The sequence below is a fragment of the Protomyctophum bolini genome (genome assembly GCF_963924005.1).
Source record: "Protomyctophum bolini genome assembly, chromosome: 2".
NCBI lineage: Eukaryota > Metazoa > Chordata > Actinopteri > Myctophiformes > Myctophidae > Protomyctophum > Protomyctophum bolini.
In genome coordinates this window covers 28,432,738-28,460,415 of record NC_137863.1, presented here as the reverse complement: position 1 = coordinate 28,460,415, position 27,678 = coordinate 28,432,738, and the positions used below count along the sequence as shown (strand labels likewise).

At 42.0% G+C, this 27,678-nt stretch overlaps 1 protein-coding gene across 1 annotated transcript in view; it reads left to right on the top strand.

The window, feature by feature from the left end:
- The window catches only part of cacna1da (calcium channel, voltage-dependent, L type, alpha 1D subunit, a), a gene marked incomplete at its 5' end in the record, with an annotated part of 72,642 nt that overhangs the window by 32,615 nt on the left and 12,349 nt on the right, over positions 1–27,678 (top strand). The window contains 30 exons of the mRNA XM_080778071.1: positions 422–499; positions 2,926–3,013; positions 4,750–4,776; positions 5,346–5,506; positions 6,761–6,986; positions 7,093–7,300; positions 7,640–7,760; positions 7,977–8,092; positions 8,341–8,495; positions 9,236–9,365; positions 10,344–10,403; positions 10,484–10,543; positions 12,219–12,325; positions 12,426–12,513; positions 12,971–13,078; positions 13,189–13,241; positions 13,533–13,679; positions 14,173–14,374; positions 15,034–15,192; positions 15,803–15,913; positions 17,877–17,960; positions 23,216–23,248; positions 24,357–24,485; positions 25,125–25,190; positions 25,639–25,730; positions 26,055–26,214; positions 26,336–26,463; positions 26,607–26,703; positions 26,843–26,945; positions 27,143–27,244. Coding sequence (XP_080634197.1) covers positions 422–499; positions 2,926–3,013; positions 4,750–4,776; positions 5,346–5,506; positions 6,761–6,986; positions 7,093–7,300; positions 7,640–7,760; positions 7,977–8,092; positions 8,341–8,495; positions 9,236–9,365; positions 10,344–10,403; positions 10,484–10,543; positions 12,219–12,325; positions 12,426–12,513; positions 12,971–13,078; positions 13,189–13,241; positions 13,533–13,679; positions 14,173–14,374; positions 15,034–15,192; positions 15,803–15,913; positions 17,877–17,960; positions 23,216–23,248; positions 24,357–24,485; positions 25,125–25,190; positions 25,639–25,730; positions 26,055–26,214; positions 26,336–26,463; positions 26,607–26,703; positions 26,843–26,945; positions 27,143–27,244 — 3,399 coding nt within the window. The remainder of the gene's footprint in view (positions 1–421; positions 500–2,925; positions 3,014–4,749; positions 4,777–5,345; positions 5,507–6,760; positions 6,987–7,092; positions 7,301–7,639; positions 7,761–7,976; positions 8,093–8,340; positions 8,496–9,235; positions 9,366–10,343; positions 10,404–10,483; positions 10,544–12,218; positions 12,326–12,425; positions 12,514–12,970; positions 13,079–13,188; positions 13,242–13,532; positions 13,680–14,172; positions 14,375–15,033; positions 15,193–15,802; positions 15,914–17,876; positions 17,961–23,215; positions 23,249–24,356; positions 24,486–25,124; positions 25,191–25,638; positions 25,731–26,054; positions 26,215–26,335; positions 26,464–26,606; positions 26,704–26,842; positions 26,946–27,142; positions 27,245–27,678) is intronic.

Genomic DNA, 27,678 nt, shown 5'->3' with positions numbered 1-27,678 from the left:
ATTACAAAATATATATTAGATTTTTTTGTGTTGATTCATTGATATAAGAAATATAAAACTGCTTTTAGAAAATGTAGAAAACCAAATGGGGATAGGGGATATTTTCTCGCAACCCCCAAAAATGGGTCCGCAACCCAAAAATGGGTCCTGACCACACCGTACACTGTATAATATAATGCCTTATCTATTCGACGTTGTACGACACTGTGACTGAAAACAGTTTGCTTCTTGATTTTTATATTAACCTATAGATTTAGTTGGTCTATCGGTTATGTATTTTCACTTCTTTGCCCAGCCCTAGTGCGTGCATCTGCACTGTATACTGTATAACCCATGTTGATGGCACTCCATTCTCGCCCCCCACTCCCCACGCTCCTCTGCTGTGTGTGAATGCATGGGCTTGCATGTACAACACATGAAGGGGTGACACTGGCTGACCTTACAGAGAAGAAGAAAGGAAGCAGGTTTGGGTGGTTCAGCCAGTCCTCCGAAACTCATGGTAAATGATGTGGTTACTCTCCGACCAGCACTGTGTGTGTGTGTGTGTGTGTGTGTGTGTGTGTGTGTGTGTGTGTGTGTGTGTGTGTGTGTGTGTGTGCATTACTATACTTTTGAGAGCCAAACGTCCCAACAAGTATAGTGAAAAAGAGCAACTATGTTTTGTGGTAAAAAAAGGTACTTAGTGATGCACCGGTATTGTGCACCAATATATCAGATCTACAAGCTCACAACATATCACAGCACTTCACAACACGCTGTGATCTTGATATTTTCAGCTTTAGTTTAAGAGTTTAAGAAATGTAGAGAAATAAGAATTTCGTCCTAGAATGTTGATGTCCTCACAAGTATAGTAATACTGTGTGTGTGTGTGTGTGTGTGTGTGTGTGTGTGTGTGTGTGTGTGTGTGTGTGTGTGTGTGTGTGTGTGTGTGTGTGTGTGTGTGTGTGTGTGTGTGTGTGTGTGTGTGTGTGTGTGTGTGTGTGTGTGTGTGTGTGCGTGCGTGCGTGCGTGCGTGCGTGCGTGCGTGCGTGCACATGATGATGCGTGCAGCCTGATATAATGCCTCATTACCCTGCTTGTGCTTTGCTATTGTGTCTGACCCTTCTATTTGAACATCACAGTTCTTGCTGTCCTGGCTTTATCCTCCCGTGTTTTCTGTATAAACACCACTATATAAACACCACTATACACACACGCACATGCACACACACACACACACACACACACACACACACACACACACACACACACACACATGAATGAGCCTGGCCACTATTTTTTCCTGTGAGTGTGATGAGCAATAGAAATACAGCGCCGTTAGCAGCCGTTACACAGCTTTCTCCCTGTGTCTCCTGATGCGGGGGAGGGGGGAGGAGAAGGCAACGAAGGGGGGCTTAAAGTGAATAGGAGAATAGGAAACTGGGGGGCTAAATCCAGATCGCTACGCCAGCAGTCAGCACTATTTGCAGAAAGAGAGAGAGAGAGAAAGCTGTCTGAGGACTCATGGAATCAAAGTGAAACGCTCCTCCAACGCAATCTAAGCAGCAGCAGCAGCTGAGCGAGTATCTCAACACACCGTGAGCTCACATCATCGCTGAAACTGGGCAACGCTTCACCACGCAGGCTTATTAATCATGTGTCTGTACAGAGGCGCTCTCGCAAAGCCCCTGCAGTGCTTTGAGGATAGCATTTTCAGATAGCGTCGGAAGAGCTCTCCCCCTCTCTCTCTCTCTCTCTCTCTCTCTCTCTCTCTCTCTCTCTCTCTCTCTCTCTCTCTCTCTCTGTATCATCTTTCTTCCCCGGACCCACCCCCCACTCGTCCTCCTCCTCATCATATGCATAATACAACTCAGCCCTCATAGAGCAGCTGTCCAGTCACCTGCCCTGTGATAGCTCCCTTTCAGCACATGGTAAAATCATGGTGACAGGGATTATGTGCAGCAACCTAATGCTATAGGGTGACAGCAATGCTAACCATGAAGGCTTAGCTCATTTCTATGAGGATACAGTAGATAGCTTTTGCATCTCTAATTGTGCTGTAGGGCTGCACCATTATGGCTAACATGATCATCCCGATTATTTAGTTTAATACTGTAATCGAGACGATTTATCATGAATTGATAATGATGATTTTTTTTTTTGGTTCATTGTACTTATCGTTAGCCTGCCGTATGTGGTCATATGGTATGTAATGACTTACGTGATTATAGATAGAGAACGCTAAGGCTTGTACATTGTTCTGGTTATATAAACATTGTGTCATTTTAATGAGCCGTCATCAAGGAGCAACAGCTGATCAAATAAATTGTTTGATTAGTTCCTTGCAAAGGTTTACGTTTTACAATCCCATTATTGTGTAACATAAAATCATGATTTTCAATTATCGTTGATTAATTGTGCAGCCCTATCAAATAGACTGAGAAGAAAAAAAAGAACAATTATCTACGTATAATGTTGTTTTTTTCTTAAAATTCTAACCACTACAAGGCTGCTTTTGATGCACTAAGGTTTGGTGGGTGTAGCCTGCCTTAGCTGTTTTTTGCTTTGTGTTGTTTTGCTTTCTCTCAGACAGCCGTGTTGCAATGCAGACTGTCTGACTGAAATGTAACTGTTACAATATATGATCTGCTGTTTGTGGTTTAGTAAGGTGTGGGTTTGTAAGAAGGAATGTGTGCACATTTATGTACGTGTGTCTGTGTGTGTCTGTTTGTGTGTGTGTGTGTGTGTGTGTTTACATGCATGTGTTTTGTCAGTCTGTCATATTTTTGTATGTGAAATGACTATAATTGTGTGTGTGTGTGTGTGTGTGTGTGTGTGTGTGTGTGTGTGTGTGTGTGTGTGTGTGTGTGTGTGTGTGTGTGTGTGTGTGTGTGTGTGTGTGTGTGTGTGTGTGTGTGTGTGATGCCGCTCTGTTTATCGCCATAGCGAGTGTGCCAGCTAGTGAAACAGAGTCTGTGAACACGGAGAACCCGAGTGTGGAGGATGAGAAGACGCCGTGCTGCGGACCTTTCTGGTGAGAATGTGGATTCATGTACAGAATGCATCTGACGTCTAATTTATGCTTTGTTGCATGATGGTGTCGCTTGTTTGAAAATGTCCAAGCGTTTAATCTGCCTCGATGCAGCAGTTCACTGAGCGGCACCATCGTGCAGTGAAGTATAAATTAAGCTTATGCTGTGGGAAGACTCTGTCATCTCCAATCCAACCACTCACACCTCCCTTAGCAATACAACCAGTGGTGGAAACAGTAAAAGTGTCAATACTGCAATATACTGTAGAAATATTCTGTTACAAGTAAAAGTTCAAAATGTACTTGAGTAAAAGTACTAGCATATATCTTTTTTTAATCTAAATTTTTATCCCACGATTATCGAATGTAATCCTGGGCGCTACACTTCCTCTGCCAACCTGGGGGGGCAGCGGACTGACCTCATGCTTCCTTCTATGCATGAGGAGTCCAAGCTGCTTCTTTGGCTGGTACTGGCATATTGACATCCAAATGTACTTAATGTACCAAAATGTTAAGTTTTCAAATGTGTAAAAGTCTTTTGAAAATAGCAGATCTACAAGCTCACAATGTGTCGCATCACGACGCATTGTGATCGGCTATTATCAAATGGACGAAATGTCTATAGGGCTGGTTAATGTATATTGTAATAATACTCAAAATCTCAAAAGTAACTAAAGTTTTCAAATAAATGTAAAAACTACAATATTTTGATCTGAGATGTAGTCGAGTAGATAAAATGATTGAAAATAGGAAATACTCAAGTAAAGTACAAATACCTCAAAATTGTACTTAAGTACAGTACTTGAGTAAATGTACTTAGCTACTTTACATCACTGAACACAACCACCACCTTGGTAATATAAGCGATGCCACAGGTTTCAACGAACAAAGGGGTTTCACGCAGCACACACCCTGTGCTGTTGTAAAACCAGACACACTTTCTTCTGCTGGCCAGTTAAAGAGAACTCTCTCAATATTCAATGGAAATTATATCGTTCCTATATAGGGCATAGCAGTGGCGGACATTTTGTGGTTCCACCGATCCAAAGCTTGATCATCTTTCCCATAGAGATTTCCAAAAATATTCACATTCAAATGTTTTATGGTCATGATGGCTTGATTCTAGCCTTAAAATAATTGATATTTTTGGAAATCTCTATGGGAAAAATGAATGGCCACTACTGTTATGCCCTACTGTGAGGAGGACATGTTAACCATTTAAACCCCAGCTACCGTATTGTGGGGTAAAGCTTGAGCCGAATAAGCTATAACAGAAAAGACATTAAGAGACTCTGCTCAACGATATGGGATTTAAGTGGTTAATCAGAAAACAACACTTCCCAGTTTGCTACCTATGTGTCGAGCATGGAGCTTGATGATTTCTAACGCAGGCCACCGGCTGACGTAGAACGATGTGCTTTAATGAGTACCACGTAGGCTGCTGGCAGTACTCCAGTGTGAGGTCTCGGCACACAGAGAGAGCGCTTTGGGAAATGCTGGGTCAGGTGGATCGTCACGTCCTCCTCATTATAAAACGATTTGTTTTATATTAAATATCTGGACAGTTCCACTTTAATCGTTGTACAGCTATACCACTCATGTACTGTACATCTTCTCTCTATTGCTACTGTCTTAACAACTGTTCATATTGTCATAAATGTCTTTATCTTTTTCTTACTGTCTAATTCCTGCCTACATCCTGCACTGTATAAGCTTTGACCAATTCTTAATTCTTTCAGTCAAAAAATATCAAAGTCAAAGTTCAGGTCAGTATATGTGCTATTCTTGTACCTAAATGTCTCCGTCCAATGCAATGCATGCAGCTGTTATTGTAAGGTCTGTCTGCATGAGGTGATATAGTCTCTTATTTCTAAAAGACACGTGCTTGGCTTTCTCTGTGTCCTGTTCCCCGGAGAAACTTTAATGAGACTTTACTGCGGGTGATAAATCAAAAGCCCTTAAAAAGTCAGCATGTACCACAAGATATTTTTAGAGCCTATAGCCTTACGCAGTGTTTTTGAGCTCATTTACTGTACTGTGTGACTTGCAAAAAATGATATTGACGCATTTCCCTATCGGCCCTTCCCCCCTCATTCCACTGCATTCATGTTAGTTAACTTACAGTACAGATAACAGTAGTATTGATTTGCCATAATCAAGACACTGGCGTGTTGTATTTGTTCATTTGAAATAGATGTTGTTTTTAACAAGGCCAAAAGCTTCTGTTAAACTCGAGTCACACATTTTTGTGTGAAGCGAGCAGCCCTGGCACAGAGAGAGCCACTACTCGCGTTGACAGTCTTGCTCTTTGTACTGACTCCGCCTTTTCCTGCAGTCGGCGCTGGCGTCACTGTAACAGGTTCATGCGCAGGAAGTGCCGGTTGGCAGTCAAATCGGTGCCTTTCTATTGGCTGGTCATCGTCCTGGTGTTTCTGAACACACTCACCATCTCATCGGAACACTACAATCAGCCTATGTGGCTGACACAAGTGCAGGGTATGTATTGGATGGAGGCAGACCTCTGCACTGCAAATGCATGCTGTTATATACTTATCAGTATATCATTGTCGTGTGGAAACCTCGTACAGTATGTCAAAAACTGTTCTCTTTCAGGAGATGGAGAAGGGGACATAGTGTATGTTTCAGCGGATCCAATATAGCTATTAGTTAGTCCGAAGCTCTTGTTAGCACTTTGCATCTTGTTAAATATCTATATATATATGCTTTTTGTGCTACTGTACTTTTGCACGGAATTGTCATCGATGAAGTAGGGCATTAATTAAAAAAACAAAAACAACTAGATAAAGTGCCCCTCTGGGCACCGGCCTCCACCAGGGCAGGTCAGGTTGTGGCCTCCTGGTGGCGCTATAATAGGCCAATGTGAAAAGGGTGCAATTTCTTCTCATGCCTTGGATGGCAATTGATTGATTTGAGGTATTTTGTTCCAAATATGTGTTTTGCAAAAATCCACCTGTCGGTGGCGCTATAACAGGCCAATGTGAAAAGGGTGGGATATATTCCTCAGCCTAGTAGGAAAGTCTGTGAAAGTTGTAATGTAAATTGCACGCTGCGTTCATGATTTGAGGCCTTTTGTTCAAAACGGGCCAATCCTGCAAACTTTGAAAGCCAATGTTAGCCAATTAGGATATGAAATATCGGATAGATCCGGCTTGAACACAGGGGCGGGGCAGCAACACCGCTGGGTAATCTACACACTGACTCGAGACTTGAGAAAAAGACCCATATCGTCCAAAATATATATATTTTAGGCTAATTCATTGGTAAAAGTATGCTAAATAACTCATTTTTAGACCATCTGGGAAATAAATAAATAAATCTGCAGCGGCAGTATAGCTTCGCTCGGCCGCGAGAGTCCCCCCCAACGCAATTCTATAGCCTACCCAAAGGTAAAACACACCCGCCGCCTATGCCGCTGCTGCTGCTGCTGTCTCCTTGCCTCGCTTGCGGCTAACCTGCTCCTCATGAAGTTTTTGCAAATCCCACCGCCTCCCCAGCATCCACCTGTATACAGCCTCTGTTTCTGTATGGGGGTCTTATTCATTCCCTGTCATTCTACTTGGCTTATAATTTAACTAAAATGTTAATGTTCCAGGAATGAATAGGGATAGATCCCTGACGCCAATCTATGCTTCATATATCTATGCTCAATTATGCTCAATAAATATATATTCTAAATTCACTCTAAGAGTTGTCTGACTGAACTCACATAATGATCATATATGTTTGCAGATGTGGCCAACAAGGTGCTGCTGGGCTGTTTCACAGTTGAGATGTTGGTGAAGATGTACAGTCTGGGGCTGTCGGCCTACTTTGTGGCGCTGTTCAACCGCTTCGACACCTTTGTGGTGAGCGGTGGCATCACCGAGACCATCCTGGTGGAGCTGGAGATCATGTCGCCGCTCGGCATCTCAGTGTTCCGCTGCGTCCGCCTTCTGCGGATCTTCAAGGTCACACGGTAAGTGTGTGTGTGTGTGTGTGTGTGTGTGTGTGTGTGTGTGTGTGTGTGTGTGTGTGTGTTAAACACTTCTCTCCCTCTGTGTGCTCTGTCTCTTCGTTTTTAGTCACTGGCAATCGTTGAGTAATCTGGTGGCGTCTCTGCTCAACTCCATGAAGTCCATCGCTTCCCTGCTGCTGCTGCTCTTGCTCTTCATCATCATCTTCTCCCTGCTCGGCATGCAGGTGTTCGGTGGCAAGTTCAACTTTGATGAGACCATGACAAAGAGGAGCACCTTCGACAATTTTCCTCAGGCCATGCTCACTGTGTTTCAGGTTTGTATGTTTACAGTCAGTATAGTATGATGGCTTCTGCCAAGTCTCTTGGGCTGGGGGGGGGGTATTGTTCCTTAAGTCTGAAGAAACTGTATATTGTGTGGTACGATCTGTCTGTCATTTTGTTAAACAGTTAAACATTCAACCCGATGACCCTATTTTGTAGGCTAGATTATTTTAAGAACTTAACAAGTCTTTCATTTACTTTTTGGGGGGTTAAATATTTTCATTCAAAAATGGCTAAAATAGCACAGCATTTAGATCGATACAACAAATAACCCGCTCTTTCTAAAGGTGATGACAGTTGCATTGCGTCTGGCTGTTGTGCTTTGCCCTCAGATCCTGACAGGAGAGGACTGGAACATGGTCATGTATGATGGAATCATGGCGTACGGTGGTCCATCCTCCTCAGGGATGATCGTGTGTATTTACTTCGTCATCCTCTTCATCTGTGGAAACTGTATCCTGTCTGTAAAGCCGCTTACACTCCTTGCAGAAGTCACCTAGCTTTCAATAGTGTGCTATGTGATTTGTTGTTTTTGGGTTATTGCATTTTCTGCAATCTCCACCTTACAATGTGGTCTGCTTACGGTGCATTTAAAGGATGTATTATTATTGAATGCTTTTTTCAGTCCCTCCAATTAATCTGTTGTCCTTTACTGAGCACTTTGCATAGATATCCTCCTGAATGTCTTCTTGGCTATCGCTGTGGACAACTTGGCAGATGCTGAGTCTCTCAACGCACCCGCGGAACCGGACAAAAAGGATGAGGAAGAAATAGAAGACCCGAAGGTAAATATAGTTTAGTGAAATTACGAAGGTAAAAACATAGTTTCATGAAATTATTTACAATATACAATTTACTGAAGCTACTGAATGCAAACTTAAAAAGAACAATGTAGTCCATCAAAGAAACTACAATGGGACACTAGGTTATCAAAACAGGCATCTGTCTAAACAACATGCTAATTTTTATTTCATTGTCTTATTGACACGCCAACGTTAGGCCATTTTCACATTTGTGCTTCTGTCGATATAAGGAGGAAGAGGAGGAAGTCGATTTAAGCCTACCAGAGGAAGAGGACCCGGAGGTCCCTTCGGGTCCGCGGCCAGCCATCTCTGAACTGATAAAGAAGGAAAAGATCACTCCCATACCGGAGGGAAGTTCCTTCTTCATCTTCAGTAATACAAATCCGTAAGTCACACTTCAAAGGGTGAAGTTCACATAATGTATGTGTTTTGTTCACAGTCATATTGGGTGTCAGCAGACGGCAGACTGCTGGGCGAGCACTGGCGCTTTGACATGGTGTCAGATCAACATACTGTATGGAATGAATTCTGTACTGGCCATATATGGAGTGTGATATATTGAGTGTACAGGGTTTGATGAGGTCAGATCATCATATGGAATGTCAGAACAGGATGGGCGGGTTGGGCAGGATCAACATATGGAATGTCAGAACATGTCAGCTCCATATATGGAGATCTAACGGTTTGAGGTCAGATGTAGAGTTGCTGGCCGGCTCCATATATGCAGATCTAGGTGATGATCTAGTCTTCTCCATGTATGGCTATCCACGGTTTAATGAGGTCAGTGTCTTGATCTTCATATATGGAGATGGTCATATATGGTGGCGTGACGTGTCATGAGGCATGACCATATATGGAGGCGTGATGTCATGTGGCGTGACCATATATGGAGGCGTGATGTCATGTCATATATGGCGTGGGTGACTAAAGGACAGGAGATGCATGTTTTCATAGTAAATGCGACATACAGTGGCAATAAATATTCACATACAGCATGCGTGTACGTCGTTCCTTACACCAGTGGTTCACAAATGGGTCCCAACCCACTGTTTGGAAAACAGTGCCTTACACACTGCATTATTCTGACGTATATCAAGTAAGATGCATGTTTGCTTTGTCCCTCAGGATCCGAGTGGGCTGCCACAAGCTCATTAACCATCACATATTCACCAATCTCATCCTCGTGTTCATCATGCTCAGCTCTGCCTCCCTCGCTGCTGAGGATCCAATACGAAACTTCTCAGCGCGCAACATTGTAAGTATACCCAACTTCGCTTTAACTTATACAAGAAATTAATTCATGACATTACTTTAATCAAGTGAACATAACTTGAGTATTGTGAATTTGAGTGAATTAGATTTTTACTTATTGTGTGTTATTATGATAACTCATTAACCCTTTCTTCTGACCGCCTGTTTCATAAGCCTGCATTATATGAATGTTATGAGCATTCTTATAATAATTATTATTAAGAGAATAAGAGCAATTAATCATTATTAGTCATCATTAAGAGGTTGTTCCATATCTCTGCTGTCGGGAGGAAACCTCATAACTCCAAATTGTTCATTTTTCAGGAAATAAAGAAAACCTTATATTTTTTAAAACAAAGCAATACAGCCTCATCAAAGTTGGTGTTGTAAATTTATATATTGTCAATGACTTCCATCAGAGGGGGAGAGGTGGTGGAGTTAGTTGCTTTAGCAGACATTTTGAGGGTCCAATGGAGTTGTCCAAAGCCCGTTTTACTACTTTCCATTGGTTCAATATTTTCGAAACAACACACAGACGTAAAGGGTGTTCAATAGCACTGATTTATGCAAAAAAAAATCAAAAACCTCAAAAATGGAGTTATGAGGTTTCCTCCCGGCAGTAACAATAATGTTTGATAATTTCTGTGGCATATATACTGTATATATGTACTCTTCCAAGCTCTAAATTAATGATTTAGAACTTGAACAGACTAATTGGTATGAAGTACTGTATAAATTGGGCTTAACCACTTCTAACCCTGGTGTCCCTATTTTCAGCATGTTATTATAGGCAAACATTTTCAATTTAAAATATTTTCCAAAATAGCTGACAAACTGAAAGTTTGTAGATCAGCTTAGATTGGAAAATTGCTGAACAGGGTTTAAGTGGTTAATCTAGAATACGTATTATAAAATCTCAATTCAGCTTGTTTTGATGCATGATGTGCTGTCTCTTTTTAAACATGTATGTTGCTTCTTGCAGATACTTGGTTACTTTGACTATGCTTTCACGGCTATCTTTACTGTTGAGATCGTTTTGAAGGTAAATGCCCTGTGTCCCCTGTCCGTGCTGTGACTAACTACCACCCGCAGTAACATTGCACACGTCTGGTTGCCTTTCAGGTCCTAGGCTATGCAGATTATGTCTTCACTAGTATGTTTACATTTGAGATCATATTGAAGGTAACCCCATGAAATGACAACGAGTGCCTTGCTGCATTCTCTCCTTGTGTGTCACCTGCCGCTAGTTCAACCTGGCTTGTTTGTTTCCTTTCTCTTTACTTTGACTTCATGGCACCTCTTTTAAAACTGACTAACATTGGATTTGCAACTACTTTGCACACATTCACGCAAACACAAGAGTTGTTCAATTTACTGCACAAACAAATCGATGAGCTCTCGCTGGGGGAAGGACACATCGGCATAAATCCACACCCATTCACCACATTTAGGCCATTGACGCTGAAATGGTTTTGAATTTTGAAGACACAATATATATATTATAATATATTATGTATAAATTATAAAGAAAAGATAACCTAGACAAAATTGCGTTTCTTTGAGTGCAGCTCTCCGTCAGGCCCGTTTGGCTACACAGAGCGAACAGGCCGATTTGTAAAAGCTTAGTGATAGGTACAGTGGTGCCGGAGATTAGCTGCTAATCGATTGGCCGGCCTGGCGATGTTAAATAAACCAAAAATAATATATGCAACTCTTTGTGCCGTGAAACAAATCTTAACAGGACATTATAATGGCATTGACTGAAGTCGAATTTGGAGCACAAGTTTGGAGAACATTTCTGGCAACGTAAACGTGAAGGCACAAAAAAAACTAACAGATTCTTCTTCAGTCAAAACCTCCTCCATTGCCTTTCATACTGACTGACTGCTATTCAGATAAGCCATAAAAGAGGGGGCAAAATCAACCATGTTCCCATTGAGCATAGTTCAGTCTGCTATCCCTGACTGAGTGCATAGAAATGCAGTGCTATTTATACTGTAAGCCCACATACAGTACTGTATGGGTTGAAACGTCTCATTGTGATTACCAGTGCTCATAGTTAGCACTGTTCTGCTGGGCTCTACATTTACATGCACTCAGAAAACAAATCCTTTACTTTTATGAGTTATTTTGGCTGATTTTTCTTCTCTCTGCCTGCTGAGGATCTTTGATAAGGAGCTGTTTTCCCCTACTCTGAACTATTAAAGAACTTAAAGGAATATACTTTAAGAGCGGCCCACATGAATGTGACAGTAAAGGCATTCTTCTTTACAATCACTAAAGCGAACGGGCAGGTCATAACGATCCCTGCTCGGCGTGGCAACAAACTGCATGTTTTATTGCCATGACCCCATAGTGGATTGTGAAATGAATGACTTCATGTAGCCATGGGCCGCGGGGTGGTGACGATAGCTTTATTAACTCCCCGTTTTACTGTTTTGAGCTCACCACCCTGAAACGAGTGCTCTACATTAAGGTTGTGGAAATGTGTGTTATAGTGTGTCTTAAGAAGTGTGTGTGTGTGTGTGTGTGTGTGTGTGTGTGTGTGTGTGTGTGTGTGTGTGTGTGTGTGTGTGTGTGTGTGTGTGTGTGTGTGTGTGTGTGTGTGTGTGTGTGTGTGTGTGTGTGTGTGTGTGTGTGTGTGTGTGTGTGTGTGTGTGTGTGTGTGTGTGCGTGCGCGCGCGTGCGTGCGTGAGAGAGTATAGTAGGAGTGTAGGAGTGTAAAATCTGACACCAGTGTTTGTGTGTGTGTCCGGTGTTGTGTATATGACTGTGTGTGCATGTGTGTTTGTATGTACACTAGTAAATGTGTGCTCTTCATCATTTGCCCCTTTGACTCCCTCTGTCTTCTCCTCAGATGACAACATATGGAGCTTTCCTCCATAAAGGAGCCTTTTGCAGGAATTACTTCAACCTGCTGGACCTGCTGGTAGTGGGAGTGTCCCTGGTCTCCTTTGGGATCCAGTGAGTAGCCCTGTGTCTCCCTCTCCCTCTCTATCGTTCTGTCTTCTTACCACATTACTGTACCTGACACTATACTACACTCGCTTTTGCTCTCATTCAGGTCCTCTGCCATCTCTGTGGTAAAGATTCTGAGAGTTCTTAGAGTTCTTCGACCGTTGAGGGCTATCAACCGAGCCAAAGGCCTAAAGGTACTGTCTTATCACACGCCATCGCCGTTCCCCCATTTACAGCACAATATGTAATATCACCGACTCTGTTTAGCAATATCAATGCTATCTACGCATTTACATTAATTGTCTCCACCAGGCCGAAGGCATGGGGAGAGAGTATGTTTTGCACTCCGCGTGTGTGTGTGTGTGTGTGTGTGTGTGTGTGTGTGTGTGTGTGTGTGTGTGTGTGTGTGTGTGTGTGTGTGCGCGCTTGCGTGCGTCACCAGCTAATCTCCGGCACCGTTAACCCAGTCGATGCCAAATTGTGCACACACACTCCTTGGATGCCAACGATTAAACTCTGCCCCAAATCCAGAACGGCCTGTTATAACAAATGTCACCCTTTTCACATTGGCCTATTATAGCGCCACCAGGCGGCCACAACCTGATCTGCCCTTTTTCTAGTTTCTAATGTTTATTTTTTTTTATGTTACAGCATGTGGTCCAGTGTGTGTTTGTGGCCATCAAAACCATCGGTAATATCATGGTTGTCACCACGCTTCTACAGTTTATGTTTGCCTGTATCGGAGTCCAGCTCTTCAAGGTTAGTGCCGTCATCATGATATTGAGGCTGAAGACAATAAGTGCTACACATTTAACGTGGATTGATTAGTGACATCATTGACATGTTATCGTTATCGTCTCGTTCCACAGGGAAAGTTTTATCGCTGCACAGATGAAGCTAAATCCACCCCTGACGAGTGCAAGTTAGTGTTCCTTTATATCATCATCTCAGTGTCGCAATATTTTACTTGTTTGTATTAAGGATGATAAATCAAATCTCGAGACAAATTTATATTTGGTTGTGTGCCGGTGTTGTGTGCCAAACATTGCCTAGCAGCCTAGCAACAAGTTTGCATCGTGGTAATCCGACACATGAGCTTGTTGATCGACTATACATGGCGGATGGCGCATGACACTGGTGCAAGTATAAATTAAGCACGAGAGCATGCTTTAAGACCAAGCTTTGACCCCTACCATGTGTCATTTCCTCTCAGGGGCACCTTCATTTCGTATAAGGACGGAGATGTCAACCACCCTTCCCTTCATAAAAGAGTGTGGCACAACAGCGAGTTCAACTTTGACAACGTGCTCATGGCCATGATGGCTCTATTCACTGTGTCCACCTTTGAAGGGTGGCCTGCGTAAGACAACACTCCTTGCTCTGCATGCTTTGACATACACATTATGAGTAAGCTTGGCACAATCTTTCATAAAATGTAGTATTGCCATACTTCCTTGATATTGCTATTTACTTTTGTTTGATAAAATATATAATAATAATTCACCCCCTTCCCCTTTGGGATCCAGTGAGTAAACCTGGCAATATTTTATACGTTTTATATATACGTTTTCTACATTACATCAGAATGTAATCTCACTCTCAGAAGTATGTTTCAATAACTTTATTGACAGTGTCCTAGCCTGATTAAAAAAATCTCTATTGAATTTTAGGGATGAGTCGGATGACCAACTCTAACCACTGTTATATTGCATGCTCTACCATACCGATTGATTAAAGTAACATTTTATTAATTAAAATAAGGCCCAGATTGTAGCTTTGGCTCAGATAATTGTGTGTTTTGCTGTTTTTAATCATCAGTATAGAATGAAACCAACACCTCTCCTCTCCGTCAGGTTGCTGTACAAGGCCATCGACTCCAACAGGGAGAACGCGGGTCCCATCTACAACTACCGCATAGAGATCTCCATCTTCTTCATCATCTACATCATCATCATCGCCTTCTTCATGATGAACATCTTCGTAGGTTTTGTGATCGTAACATTTCAGGAACAGGGAGAGAAAGAGTACAAGAACTGTGAACTTGACAAGAACCAGGTCAGCATTGTGAAGTGTGTGGTTATGAGTGTATGAGGTGGTGTTAGTTTTATATTGTGTAAATGTATATACTGTATATACAGTATATATCGTTGCTGTCGGGCAGAAATCACTTCATCTCCATATTTTCATTTTGCATGGGTTTTTTGTAGATGAATGCTCTACTTTGTCGTGTGTGCGTGCATGTGACTGTACGTACGTACGTGCGTGCGTGCGTGTGTGTGATAAATATTCTATTCTTAACATAGCTGTTATCTATCTATACTATACATTCCAGTAATGTGTCAGTATGGCTGTCCTAGTCAACCAATCGGCTTTGCACTTACTTGGCGGATGTACTGAGTGAGGACCCATAGGAGTACCGGTTGAGTGTGAAGTTGATCGGATGAGCCATTCTCCAAACCGGCCTCGGCTGAATGACTTACACTCGGCTGGTGTAAAGTCGATCAGAGGACTAGTTTTCCAGAATCAGCCTGATACGAACGGCCATGCATTCCAACCATTAAACATTCCCCCGAACGAACGGGCATTGCACTAGTGTTGAAAATGGCAAATTCATATAAATTAGTAACTGTGTAATATAGACATTTCCTATAATGTTACTAGTGCCTAACAAAACACACAAGTCTTACTAATTGTTGTTGTGTATTTCTATGCAGCGCCAGTGTGTAGAATACGCTCTCAAAGCCCGTCCATTGAGAAGGTACATCCCTAAGAACCCATACCAGTTCAAGTTCTGGTATGTGGTGAACTCCACGCCGTTCGAGTATATCATGTTCGTTCTCATCATGCTCAACACACTCTGCTTGGCTGTCCAGGTAAGAAGCCTCTGTGTGCCAAATATTCGGGGTGTTACTGTACATGAACTCTTCACACTGGCAGCTACAAGAGATGCAAAGCTACAAAACAAATCTGATTTGTCGCTCCGTCTCTGTTGAAGTGTAGATGAAAATGCTCGTTGACGTCATCAGTGTGTGTCCAACAAGTGAGAAAATATATAAAGGAAAATAAAGCCTGGGGTTAAAAAGAACATGGAATTAGCGGACAGAAATAAGGAGTTTCCCCCCATTACAAGCAGGTATTGTATGGAGAGCAATGGTGAGTGGAAATGATTAAACATGTTCGTAGCTGCAGCTGAAGCCAGCTCAACGTATTTAGCTTTGTAGATTTGAGCAGCTACAAACGTCGGGGTTCGCTTTGCATCTTCATTTTCGCTGGCTTCCATTGAAAATTAATGATAGATTGTAGCTTTGCATCTGCCAGTGTGAACACGACACATTTTTTAAATTGCACCAGAGTGTAGGTTCACTCTTAAGCCCAATTCCTTGTCACTTTTATGTTAATCTTTCGCAATCTTGATATCCTATGACTTCATATTCACAGTTACAAATCATGCTCCCTTTGCTTTTCCCTCTGTCCTCACTGCAGCATTACGGCCAGTCTGCACTTTTCAACTATGTGATGGACATTCTCAACATGGTCTTCACTACTGTTTTCACTGCGGAAATGGTTCTGAAGCTCATTGCTTTCAAACCCAGGGTAGGCTGCACCTTCACCCAACTAACCTACACATCATATTCATACTGCGTATGCCATATCGCCAGATTCGCCACTGTCAGGTGGTATGTCCAAAACAACTTATCCAATGTAGTTATTATTTTGTCACAAGCTCTTGTGAACCATTTCATTGCTTAAATATTTATTTAAAAAACTTTCACTTTCACTTAAAAAAATATAATCAGAAATAACAGAAATACCAAATCTATTACCTCTAGTCACAACGTTGTGAGCTTTTATTTTTGCTACTTTTGTGTGATACTGTAGTATGAAAAACATGCAAAGTCGATACTGCCCGACAGCAGATATGCATGACATGTACACATGTACCATATTCATACACATACTGTACTGCACATACCTATGGCCTAGGGGCAAGCAGCACATACTGTCGGCACATAGGCAGATAACAGATACAAAAACATATGCTGTACACTGCAGTACACACAACACACAACACACAACACACACACACACACACACACACACACACACACACACACACACACACACACTAAAGCACACATACACGCAGCAGTATGTGAAGCATCTGCAAATACATATACACACGCAAATCCTTGTTTATATACAGTATATAAATGATAAACATTATTATATTAATGTAATATTTATAATATATAAAATTTGAGAGGACAGGATTGTGAATGACTGGATCTTTTTCCCCTCGCATATTTTGCCTCGACTCTACTTCCCGGAAAACAGATCTGTGTTCCAAAGAAGGACAGAGATAGCGTAAGAAACCACAGTGTGTTGTGCAGTGGTGATACAATTGCTTATGCTTCATATATACTAGCGCCGGTGTCATGTAGCGTAAATTACCGGTCTACAAGTTTGCAACGTGTCACAGCGTGGTGCGTAGGGCTGTCATGATTATAATACTGTATGTTCCTTTATGATTAATTGTCACTCAAATAATGTCGTTGAACATTATTGGAACATTAAATTAATCAAAATGTAATTTCTTTTAAAGATATTTTTGGGGCTTTTTATACAGTAGAGTTAAACTGCATGTCAGTCTACTGAGTAGACTGACATGCAGTTTTGCTGACCTGGAACATGGAACATGGAACATGTTTATGACGATTATGACAATGATCTAATATTTGTGACAGGTCTAGTGGCACGTTGTGGGCTTTTACACTGGCTACTAGTATCGGCAAGTGACTGCCACGTGAACAGCAATTGTATAATGCAGTGATTAATAAAGGCTTTGTGTGCCGTGTAGACGTTACAAAGATAAACACATTAAATTCCGCAGATTTGAGCGCTTGTTAATTTTGTTAATTATTTTGTTAATTATGTTTATCTGAAAACCGCCCTGCCTACACCTCTAAACTCATTCAGGGGTATTTCGGTGACGCCTGGAACGTGTTTGACGCCATGGTTGTGATGGGCAGCATAGTAGACATTGTCCTCAGTGAGATTGATGTAAGTAAGACCACCTCCGACCAGTCATTCTCTACCCTTGTCCTCTCACCGTCATCTGGAGGTCCCTCTGACCGCGGAACAGCTTTTCCGTGGCAGGACTCGATTCTCTGGAGGCCTGAAGTATCTTGCCTTCTCTCTAATCACTAACATCTTAAAGCTGCGATCCATAATTTTGTTTGCGAATAAAGCATTATTTTAACCAATCTGTAATCTTAGAGGACTATGTTAATACTATATTTATTATAGGGTGGTACAAATCCCTGGTGGGATATCAAAGTTACGGATTGTAGCTTTTAATATCTGATCTGTTTCTCTCTCTCTCTTCTCCTCTCCTGACCCCGCCATTTCAACAATCCTTTCATACATCCAATTTGTATTTCTTTCTTTCCTGCTTGTTTCTTCAACCCCCCCCCCCCCCCCCTCCTCTCTCCCTCTCTACATCACACCTACCTCTTTATCATCTCTCCCCGTACATGTTGTATTATGCGTTTAACAGCACTATTTCCCTGATGCTTGGAACACGTTTGATGCCTTAATTGTTGTTGGTAGCGTCGTCGATATTGCTATCACTGAAGTGAACGTAAGTACTGCTTTTTCTGCCTCCCATCATGGAACTGAAGCCTTACAATGAAGCCAAGTACTGGCCATTTCTAATGCAGTTTTAAAGTATCCATGTGAATCTCTCTTTGTGTCATGAATGATTGAACTTGATTTGTGTTCTGAGCGTGCTTAGTGCTTAGTAGAGGCCCCCAGTGGTGGAAAAGGTACTCACATATTTTACTTAAGTAAAAGTATCAACACTGCAATGTAGAAATACTTGCAAAAGTACAAAAGAATTGGCATCGGTATTGGTATCAATTTTATCAAAATGTATTTGAAATTTTTCATTTTCCCTTCCCTTTCCGTCACAGAATATTTATCTCCATACATTTTAAAAGGGAAGTATGAGTCACAAGAACAAGGACAGAGTTTGGAGTTAAAATGGGTTTGTAAAGGATTGGGCTGTGTCTGATAAAATCAATATCTAAACACTGAATCGAGCAACTTAAAAAAGGTCAGGGCGTTCACAAACGTTTAGAGCTTAGAGTTAAAACCCTTTTATTGTGAAATAGTACAGTACAGTACAGTACAGTACAGTACAGTACAGTACAGTACAGTACAGTACAGTACAGTACAGTACAGTATTTGAGTAAATGTACATAGTTACTTTACACCACTGGAAGGCCTCCACTTCCGAATGTTTTTAAGAATTAATATAATCATTTATGTATAAAAAAAAATTGTTGGTCGTTGGCTTTTTCTGTAAAGCTTCAGTTTGGCTTCTTAAACCCGATTCATACTTAGTTGTACAGCAGTGTCCCGTGCCGAAGATATCTATCTAAAATATATATCAAATCTAAAAGCTCACAACACGACACGATGTGACGTGTTGTGAGCTTGTACGTCAGCTATTTTCGGTACAGGACACCGTCGTACGACGTGGTATCACGTATCAATTTGGCATTGTCTGTTGGTGGATGTTCTCTGTCTATTGAATTAACCATTGAATTAACCTCCCATGTAGGTCACTGTATAGTAACAACCTCTGCATGTAGACTTCTGAATAATGGTTTACAGTTTGCTACAGGAGTCATGACCCGTTTTCTGGAAAACATGATGTCAATGTTTTACCTTTTACCTGAAAGTGCACATATAGTATGTTCCATTAAAGATGTCCCATGTTTTTTTCTCTTTGGAACCTAGACTGGTATGGTATTATGGTTAAGAGAAGGTTGGCTTGCAATGTTTTTGATTGCTTGTCTAATTCTTACTCCTGTTCATTTTGTTTCCATAGAAACTTGTTGAGGCAAGTATGGCAATGATAAACAAAAAGCAAATGTCTTTTTGTGTGTAGTTCGTCTGATGGCAACTTTATCTTTGGGACCCCATTTACGGTGCTAATGGATTAAGAACAAAATTAGTCATCTAATGTTTTATTGACTTGGGCTAAAGAATATATACATGCTGTATGCAATTCTGAGTACAATAAAAGCACAGAATAAGGGTTTATCCTAAAGGTCACTGTAACAATCAGTCCTTTCCGAGTTCATATCAAGAAGGAATAAAATGGTGGATGACTACTAATCTACAACCACTCATCCCTCATTACTCTTCTCTCTCTATGGCCTGGCTGGGCAGTGTTTTAAAAACTAGGCAAACCTTGTAAACACACAGGTGACACTCATGTCACTAAAGAAATACACGCACACGCACACACACACACACACGCACGCACGCACGCACGCGCACACACACACACACACACACACACACACACACACACACACACACACACAACGATTGACACAAGAGCACTACATGTTTGGCATTTTGCCACATTTTCCGTTTTTTCTACCAGACAACATGGTGCTTACTGTAGCTGCAGTGTATTGAAGTCTCACTGCTCAACCAACCCCCAACCCCTCCCCCCAACCCCAAGGCCCTCCTGAGTGATCTATTGTCTGAGCTGCAGTGCTGTTTTTCTGGAGATATCATGTGTTCCTGTGTTCATGTTTCAAAATGAGTATTTGTGCATGAGTGTGTGTGTGTGTGTGTGTGATGTGTATAGACACTAACATTGTTTCAACTTTCCGTGGGGAATGTTCATGCATGGGTGTTTATATGTACATACACTGTGTGTGTGTGTGTGTGTGTGTGTGTGTGTGTGTGTGTGTGTGTGTGTGTGTGTGTGTGTGTGTGTGTGTGTGTGTGTGTGTGTGTGTGTGTGTGTGTGTGTGTGTGTGTGTGTGTGTGTGTGTGTGTGTGTGTGTGTGTGTGTGTGTGTGTGTGTGTGTGTGTGTGCGTGCGTGCGTGCGTGCGTGCGTGCGTGCGTGTAAACCATGATTGTTTTATGGTGATGTTGATTTCACAAGGTCTTCATAGACAGATCTTGTGAGGCGTCTTTCACCTGTTATTTGTGGTGTGCTGTCATTGCATGCGGCTGCTCCTCTGTGTTTACTGGACATAGATCAACTAGATCAGCAACGATTTAAAAACTAGTTTTATGCAATTTGTAATGGCTGATCTAGGCTATGTTTCCGCTGTATGCTTTATCCATTTCACTCTTGAGTCTTGCGGCTGTGTGCCTGTGCCAGTTAGTGCATGTGCAGTAGTGTTTAGGTGTTGGAGTCTCTTGCAGTGCATGTGCAGTAGTCGTGTGAGGTGTCGGCCTAACATCCGTTCCATGTCATGACCCTCACAGATGGCGCTCGGCGCTCGGCCCACCCTTCCGGTCAGTTTCTCCCTTTGTGAAGTCTGTCCTTTCTCTCTTGCCATACCCGATCTTAAACTCCAGACAGAATGGCCCTGGAGCTCAGAGCTTGGACATGTTCACCCTATGGACTATGTTGAGGATCGATTAACAACAGCACTCATTCATGTTTTAAACTATGCAGTCGATAATCTGAAATATTGAGCTTGTTTAGAAGAATTGTCATATTTTTGACTTCCATTCCTTAAATTTGTGTAGGCTGAATCGGCGTCACTGGCGCCTGATGTACTGTAACGCATCATTGTTAATTATACAGTTCCAGTGAAGATAGACAGCACACACACAGCTGGATAGACGTGAGGCTTCATTAAAATTAGCGCGATAAATCTCAGAGGTTTTAGTGCTGCTCACTCACATCCAGTCATCAGGTAAGACCGGAGGTCGAAGAATAAACGGGACGATGTTGTGATTGTTGTAATCAATTCCCACAGAGGTTTAATGCAGCTGAGTTTGAGGTTCTTTGTTGATCTTGTGTTTGTGTCTCTGTGAGTGATTGTCTCTGTGTTCTGCTCTATTTTCCTGTAGTGAGCTCTTAAAGCTCAGAACGGAGCACATATGTAGAGCAGGTGTGTAGACTCCAGTCAGGTGCATGACCAAGTTCTACAAAACCTACCTATCCCTCTTTCCCCTTAAACCTCTTTCTGTCTTTTTTTTCTTCCTTTTTTTTGTTGTATATTTTTTCACCTTGTACATTCTTTTTAAGTCAGTTTATTTCCCTCCTCTGTATTATTTGTTTCTCTCTTTTTCTCCAACCACCTTTGTATTCTCTGGTCCTCCCTCTGCCCTCCTCACTCATTTCTCTCTGCATTGGACTGTGAGAGCGCCCTCCTGTGGCAGCTTTGTTACAGGGCACGGTTGACAATGCATGGGTTGCTGCTGCAATGCTACTATCAGTTCACCAATGCCCCCCCTCCCCCCATCAAAATATCTTGTATGTATGCGGTGCTTGTCTGCAACGTTGCCAGTGCTCAACGCATGCTCCATCAAGGCTGTGACCAGGATTAGCTAAAGAACCTCCTCAGGCTAATACCACCGTTTATTATTTCTGCTTATTCTGCACTTCACATATAAGAGCGTGTGAAACTCCTGGGCTGAGGGATGTGAATGAAGCCATAATCTGTCTGGAGTTGCTCTCTTTAGTTTTCCAGTCTCCGGCTGATCTTTATACCTGATTTATATTCCGTAGCACAACGGTGTCATTTGTCAACAATAGCAGATTTTCTGCAGGTGACACCGCCGTGCAATGCAATATTGAGTCGCTCGCATTATTGTTGCTGTGAAGCCATACATCTCATTATTATGCAGGTTCAGTGTGTCTGCCACTGTAACAAGTCAAATTCACCTCATTACTTGGATTCTCTCCACATACAAATATACAGGACGGACACTGTCGATTTTGGGATGTTATTACATTTTATTCACATTTTATCAAATTAAATGTGTGTGTGTGTGTGTGTGTGTGTGTGTGTGTGTGTGTGTGTGTGTGTGTGTGTGTGTGTGTGTGTGTGTGTGTGTGTGTGCATGCGTGCGTGCGTGCGTGCGTGTGTGTGTGTGTGTGTGTGTGTGTCTGGGCGTGCGTGTGTGTGTGTGTGTGTGTGTGTGTGTGTCTGGATGCACACATGCGTGCATCCAGACTTGCAAACATTTTCTTCAGTTCTGGTGGTCAGCAAGAACTGACTGTCTCATTTACACTTTAAATGCTTCACACCATTTTAAAGACTCATTTTTCATTAATTCATCACAGTCCTGATTACAGTGAGATAGCTGTTGGCATTTTGCCTTGACATCAACCTATACATGTAGACTTTTTGTGTGTGTGTGGTTGGTAACAATAATCCACAGTGGACACAATATACAGTATTATTCTGATCTAAAGTTAAACGTTGGTGTGTGTATATTGTGGGATACTGGACAAATATACCTTTAGCTAGTACAGTAGCTACAGTATGAAACTGGGCTGGTTGCCAACTAACAAATAGTGCTGTTACCGTGGTGTGAATTAATGAAATTGCTTTGTGCAATTTAGCTCGTCATTACCACTGTCAATAGAGCCCCAAGCATTTCAAACATGTATAAACCATTAAGACCATTTAATTGTGCCAGCCATTACCATTACACGGGGGAGTGATAAAGTTGTGTGCCAGTCTTCAGTATTACGTTAGTGTTTAAGTCGTCTGATGTTTGTCAGTTTTCCTTGCACATGCTCAGCATTAAGAACCCTTTTGTTGTGTTAAGTGTTTAAAGCATTAAGGTGACATTGTATGTTTGTCATTAGAGTAACTGTACCGTCAATGAATGCCTGTGTTTAATGTCATAGTGTAACAATAAGACAGTATAGTCATATCAGTTTTATATTGTGTTGTTTATATGTGATAAGCATAAGCATAGTGATAGTTTGTCCTGGTGTAGTCTTATTGTAAGGGCAATGTCATGTGTTTATCGTTTGTCCCAACATTTAATTGGAGACCTGCAGGTTCTGGTAACGTTGTATAATAAGTCATTAATCCAGGTCTTTGATTTTAAAGCCAACGGAGGCTCCTCAGGTGGATGATGAGGGGGTAAGATGCTCCCCCACCCCCCAAACACTCTCAGGGCCATGCCCATGTTAAGATTTGCATTTGTTTGTTTGTTTGGTTTGTTTGTTTGTTTTGCTTTTCGGTTATAATACCTCTTGTAATCTATCGTATCACTTTTGTCAAGCTCCTTTCTGTTCTCGACAAGGTTTCCATTTCTCTGTTTTGAATTCTCGCATTCATTTCTCAGATGTTTCTTTTGTGTCCTTCATTTCTTTGTTTGCAAAATTATATCCTCTAGACTTCGCTGTTCATTCTTCCTAACTGTTTGGAGTTCTTTGGTTTTGTTTTATTGTTTTCCTTTTTAAGGAGAGTGTCACTCAAACGTGGTGACGCGTCCATGGGAGCGGCAGGAGTTTTGTTTTGGTTTTGTTTGTTCTTGTGGAAGGGGCCGCTCCTCACGTTTGTAAAGTTGACAACCCTACAGTACATGGTCTCTTCCACCACCCTGCGTGGGGCAAGTGACCCATGGATGCCCCCCCCCCCCCCATCCTAGGATCAGGTCACCCAGCTTTGACCTTTGAACCTCCCAGCTGACCCACTATACGGGTTGGTCCCACTGTGACTCCGCATGCAGTGACTCTGTGACTCTGGACAGAGGGTGCCATGCTTGTGCAGACGTGTCCTGTCAAGTATGGCGAGGTTTTACCAGCATGCTTGCCTCCTTGCTTCCTCCCCTGTATAGGTCTGTACAGTAGAAAGGCCCCTGTCGGTGCTTTCCAAACAATCTCACAGAAACATATCAGCTGCGTCCACACTGCATAGTCACACAACTCTGGCTCATCAACTGTAGGCACAAAAATAATGTTCGCCTGTAACAACACGCCCCAAAAGAACGGATTGAAAGTGGTTAAAATGTGCACGTTATAAATGTACTCCATGGTATCAGCCAAGGAAGCTATGCTTCCTTTTAAATTGTAACGTAAGTTGATGACTTTCCATGTTGCTGAGGATGCAGTGATGCTGCCAGCCCATATGTATCCGTGCTAGGCCTTAATCATGCAGCAAAGCACAGCCAGGTACCCTGTGTGCAGTGAACTCGCCGCTGCCCTCCTGTTCTCTGACCACGCTGTCACTCCCCCTCCCCCAACAGAACACAGAGGACAGTGCTCGCATCTCCATCACCTTCTTCCGTTTGTTCCGAGTCATGCGACTGGTCAAGCTGCTGAGTCGAGGGGAGGGCATTCGCACCCTGCTGTGGACTTTCATCAAGTCATTCCAGGTGAGCTGCAGTGCTGTTGACCGCTCAGTGATTCAAGGGCAATGGTGGGAAAAGTACTCACATTTTGATCTACAAAGCTCACAATGCATTGCAACGCATTGTGAGCTTGTAGATCGTGTATTTTCAAATAGACTAAATTTATATATATGGCTTATATATATGTGATGCTTTGTAATGATAATCAAAATCTACAAAGTAACTACTAACTAAGGTTTTCAAATATTGTAGTGGAGTAAAAGTATAATATTTGCCACTGAGATGTAATGGAGTAAATAAGGTAAATAAGTACTGAAAATAGAAGTACATGAATGAATGAATTTATTTCGAACATTATTTGAAATCAAATACATTAAAACAAAACTGAAACAAAAAAAACGAAGAAAAAAAACGTCATCATACATCATCTCAATCTGGCCAATCACAATTTGCGTCCTCACGTTTGTCTTTAATGTTTGTGTTTACACACTTCAAAGCTGAACATAGGAGGGGCTCACGCCCCTCAAAAATAAATAAATACCTAAAAAAATTACTGAAGTACAGCACTTAAGTAAATGTACTTGAGTTACTTTTCATCACTGTTCCAGGGGGAAATCTCCAAGGCTTGGATTCATGGTTCTTAATCACATCCTTTGTTTTCAGGCTCTACCGTATGTGGCTCTGCTGATCGCTATGATGTTCTTCATCTATGCTGTTATTGGCATGCAGGTCAGTGACTGCTAATTGTTTCATCACATCTCTTATCTATTCAGTCCAACCACACAGTAAGAATACATGCTGTTGGGCGTGTTCATCTTAAAATTAGACATATTTAATAAGTGAAAATTTATCATGGCCCAGTATCACAAATCATATCCCAAAGGGCTACACATAAAAACAAAACAATAATAAAAGCAATGATAATGTAACTATAAGTAAAAACCAATGGAGGCAATGTACACACAAACATACATGCCTACATAGTAAGGTAACAATAAGTAATGGTTCAGTTCCACCACCTGGGAATGCATGTTGTCCTGAGCTCTCTCCAGTTGAGCTTGCATGCACATTTCCAACGGACATCGCACTAGTGGGTCTAACTCTAAACTGTAACAGGATTTGACTTGTGCTTGGCATTTTCTTATTACCCAAATGATTGACAATGATTCCATTTCAGATGTTTGGAAAGGTAGCCATGGTGGACGGCACGCAAATCAACAGGAACAACAACTTCCAAACATTTCCTCAGGCTGTGCTGCTGCTCTTTAGGTGTGTAAGAAAATGACCAAACAACTGTCCACTTAACTTGAAGGAGTAGCTCACCCAAAAAATGACTTATTTTCTATCAATTACTATACACATGTCATGAAGCCTTGAATTCATGTATATTTTTTAGTTTTTGGCTCATTCCTGGCGGCTACTCAGCAATGATGAGATACCGGAGACTCCCGCCGTCACCAAATTATTGGCTCAGGAATGCGACAAAAACATGGATGGGGGGTGGGGTGTGAGTTTGACGGAAGATGGATTTTTGCCGTCCGTACGTTGTTGGTAGGACTGCTACACTTGATTTACTGTGGGCATCCTGCTTAGGTCGGCCACAGGGGAATCCTGGCAGGAGATTATGCTGGCATGTGTGTCAGGGAAGCTGTGTGACCCGGAGTCAGACTACAACCCTGGAGAGGAGCATACCTGTGGCAGTGGATTTGCCATAATCTATTTCATCAGTTTCTACATGCTCTGCGCCTTCCTGGTACGTACATTGTGTGTAATGCACCATGCATAGTGTACAGTACATAACGTCCCATACACATCACCAGAATTAGAAGCATGAAGATGTACTGGAACCCTTGTCTGTTCTTGTACTTCTCCAGATTATCAATTTGTTTGTGGCTGTCATCATGGACAACTTTGACTATCTAACGCGCGATTGGTCCATTCTGGGCCCACATCACTTAGACGAGTTCAAAAGAATCTGGTCAGAGTATGACCCAGAGGCTAAGTATGTGCTTAATTCTATGTCTGTACTGTATCTATATTTATTGTGTATCTACATCTATCTATATAGAGATCATTATGTATGTCTCATTAAAGCAGTTTGTCTTTTAAATAAGTGACTCTTATTTGGGCTTTCATCTCATACAGGGGCAGAATTAAGCATCTGGATGTTGTTACTCTGCTCCGCCGTATCCAGCCTCCTCTTGGCTTTGGGAAACTATGTCCTCATAGAGTGGCTTGCAAGGTATGCTTCTCTTCTCTTCTCTTCTCTTCTCTTCTCTTCTCTTCTCTTCTCTTCTCTTCTCTTCTCTTCTCTTCTCTTCTCTTCTCTTCTCTTCTCATTAATCAATCCTATTACAACCTGACAAACCCTCTTCTTTCAGAGACTGGTAGCCATGAACATGCCTCTCAACAGTGACGGTACAGTCATGTTCAATGCCACTCTGTTTGCGTTGGTGCGCACAGCCCTGAAGATAAAAACTGACGGTATGTGACAAACACTGCACTGTACCACTGCCCCACAAACATACAATTCAGTGTTCCCGGCGATCAGTTACCGTAGTACAGTTTGTGGATTGTGTAATCTGCCGCTTTACACTGTTATACGACTAAGTGTAGATCTGGCTTAAAGGGCCATTGATTTGTGAGATAGTTTCTCAGGCTGTTTGTCTTTCTCTGTGCAGGTAATCTAGAGCAGGCCAACGAGGAGCTCCGAGCAGTCATCAAAAAAATCTGGAAGAGGACCCCCACGAAGCTGCTAGACCAAGTGGTGCCTCCTGCCGGTGGTCAGTCAATACTGCAGCCTGTGTCTGTCCGAGCAAATCGCTCATGTGCCTAAAGCCGCCCCGATACGTTATACAGCACTGTTTCCCAAACAGTGGGTCGCGGACACATTTTTTCTAACGTTTTCATTATTAATACGAAATATATATTTTATTTTTAAATAATTTCTTGAATAAATCAAATATTTTTTAAAGAATTTACATAAATTAGAAATGAAAATAGCCGATCTACGAGCTCCCAACGCCGCATGAAGCGATGCGTTGTGTCCATGTAGATCTGCTGTTTTTATTAGTTTGGGTCCCAGGCAAACGTCTAATCTCTCTTTTGGGTCTCGACCTGAAAGGTTTGGGAACCACTGTTATACAGTATACATAATAAAACGTCATTGGATGAACCTACACCAAATGCCACAGGCTTATTCCGTTCTCCAATGCCC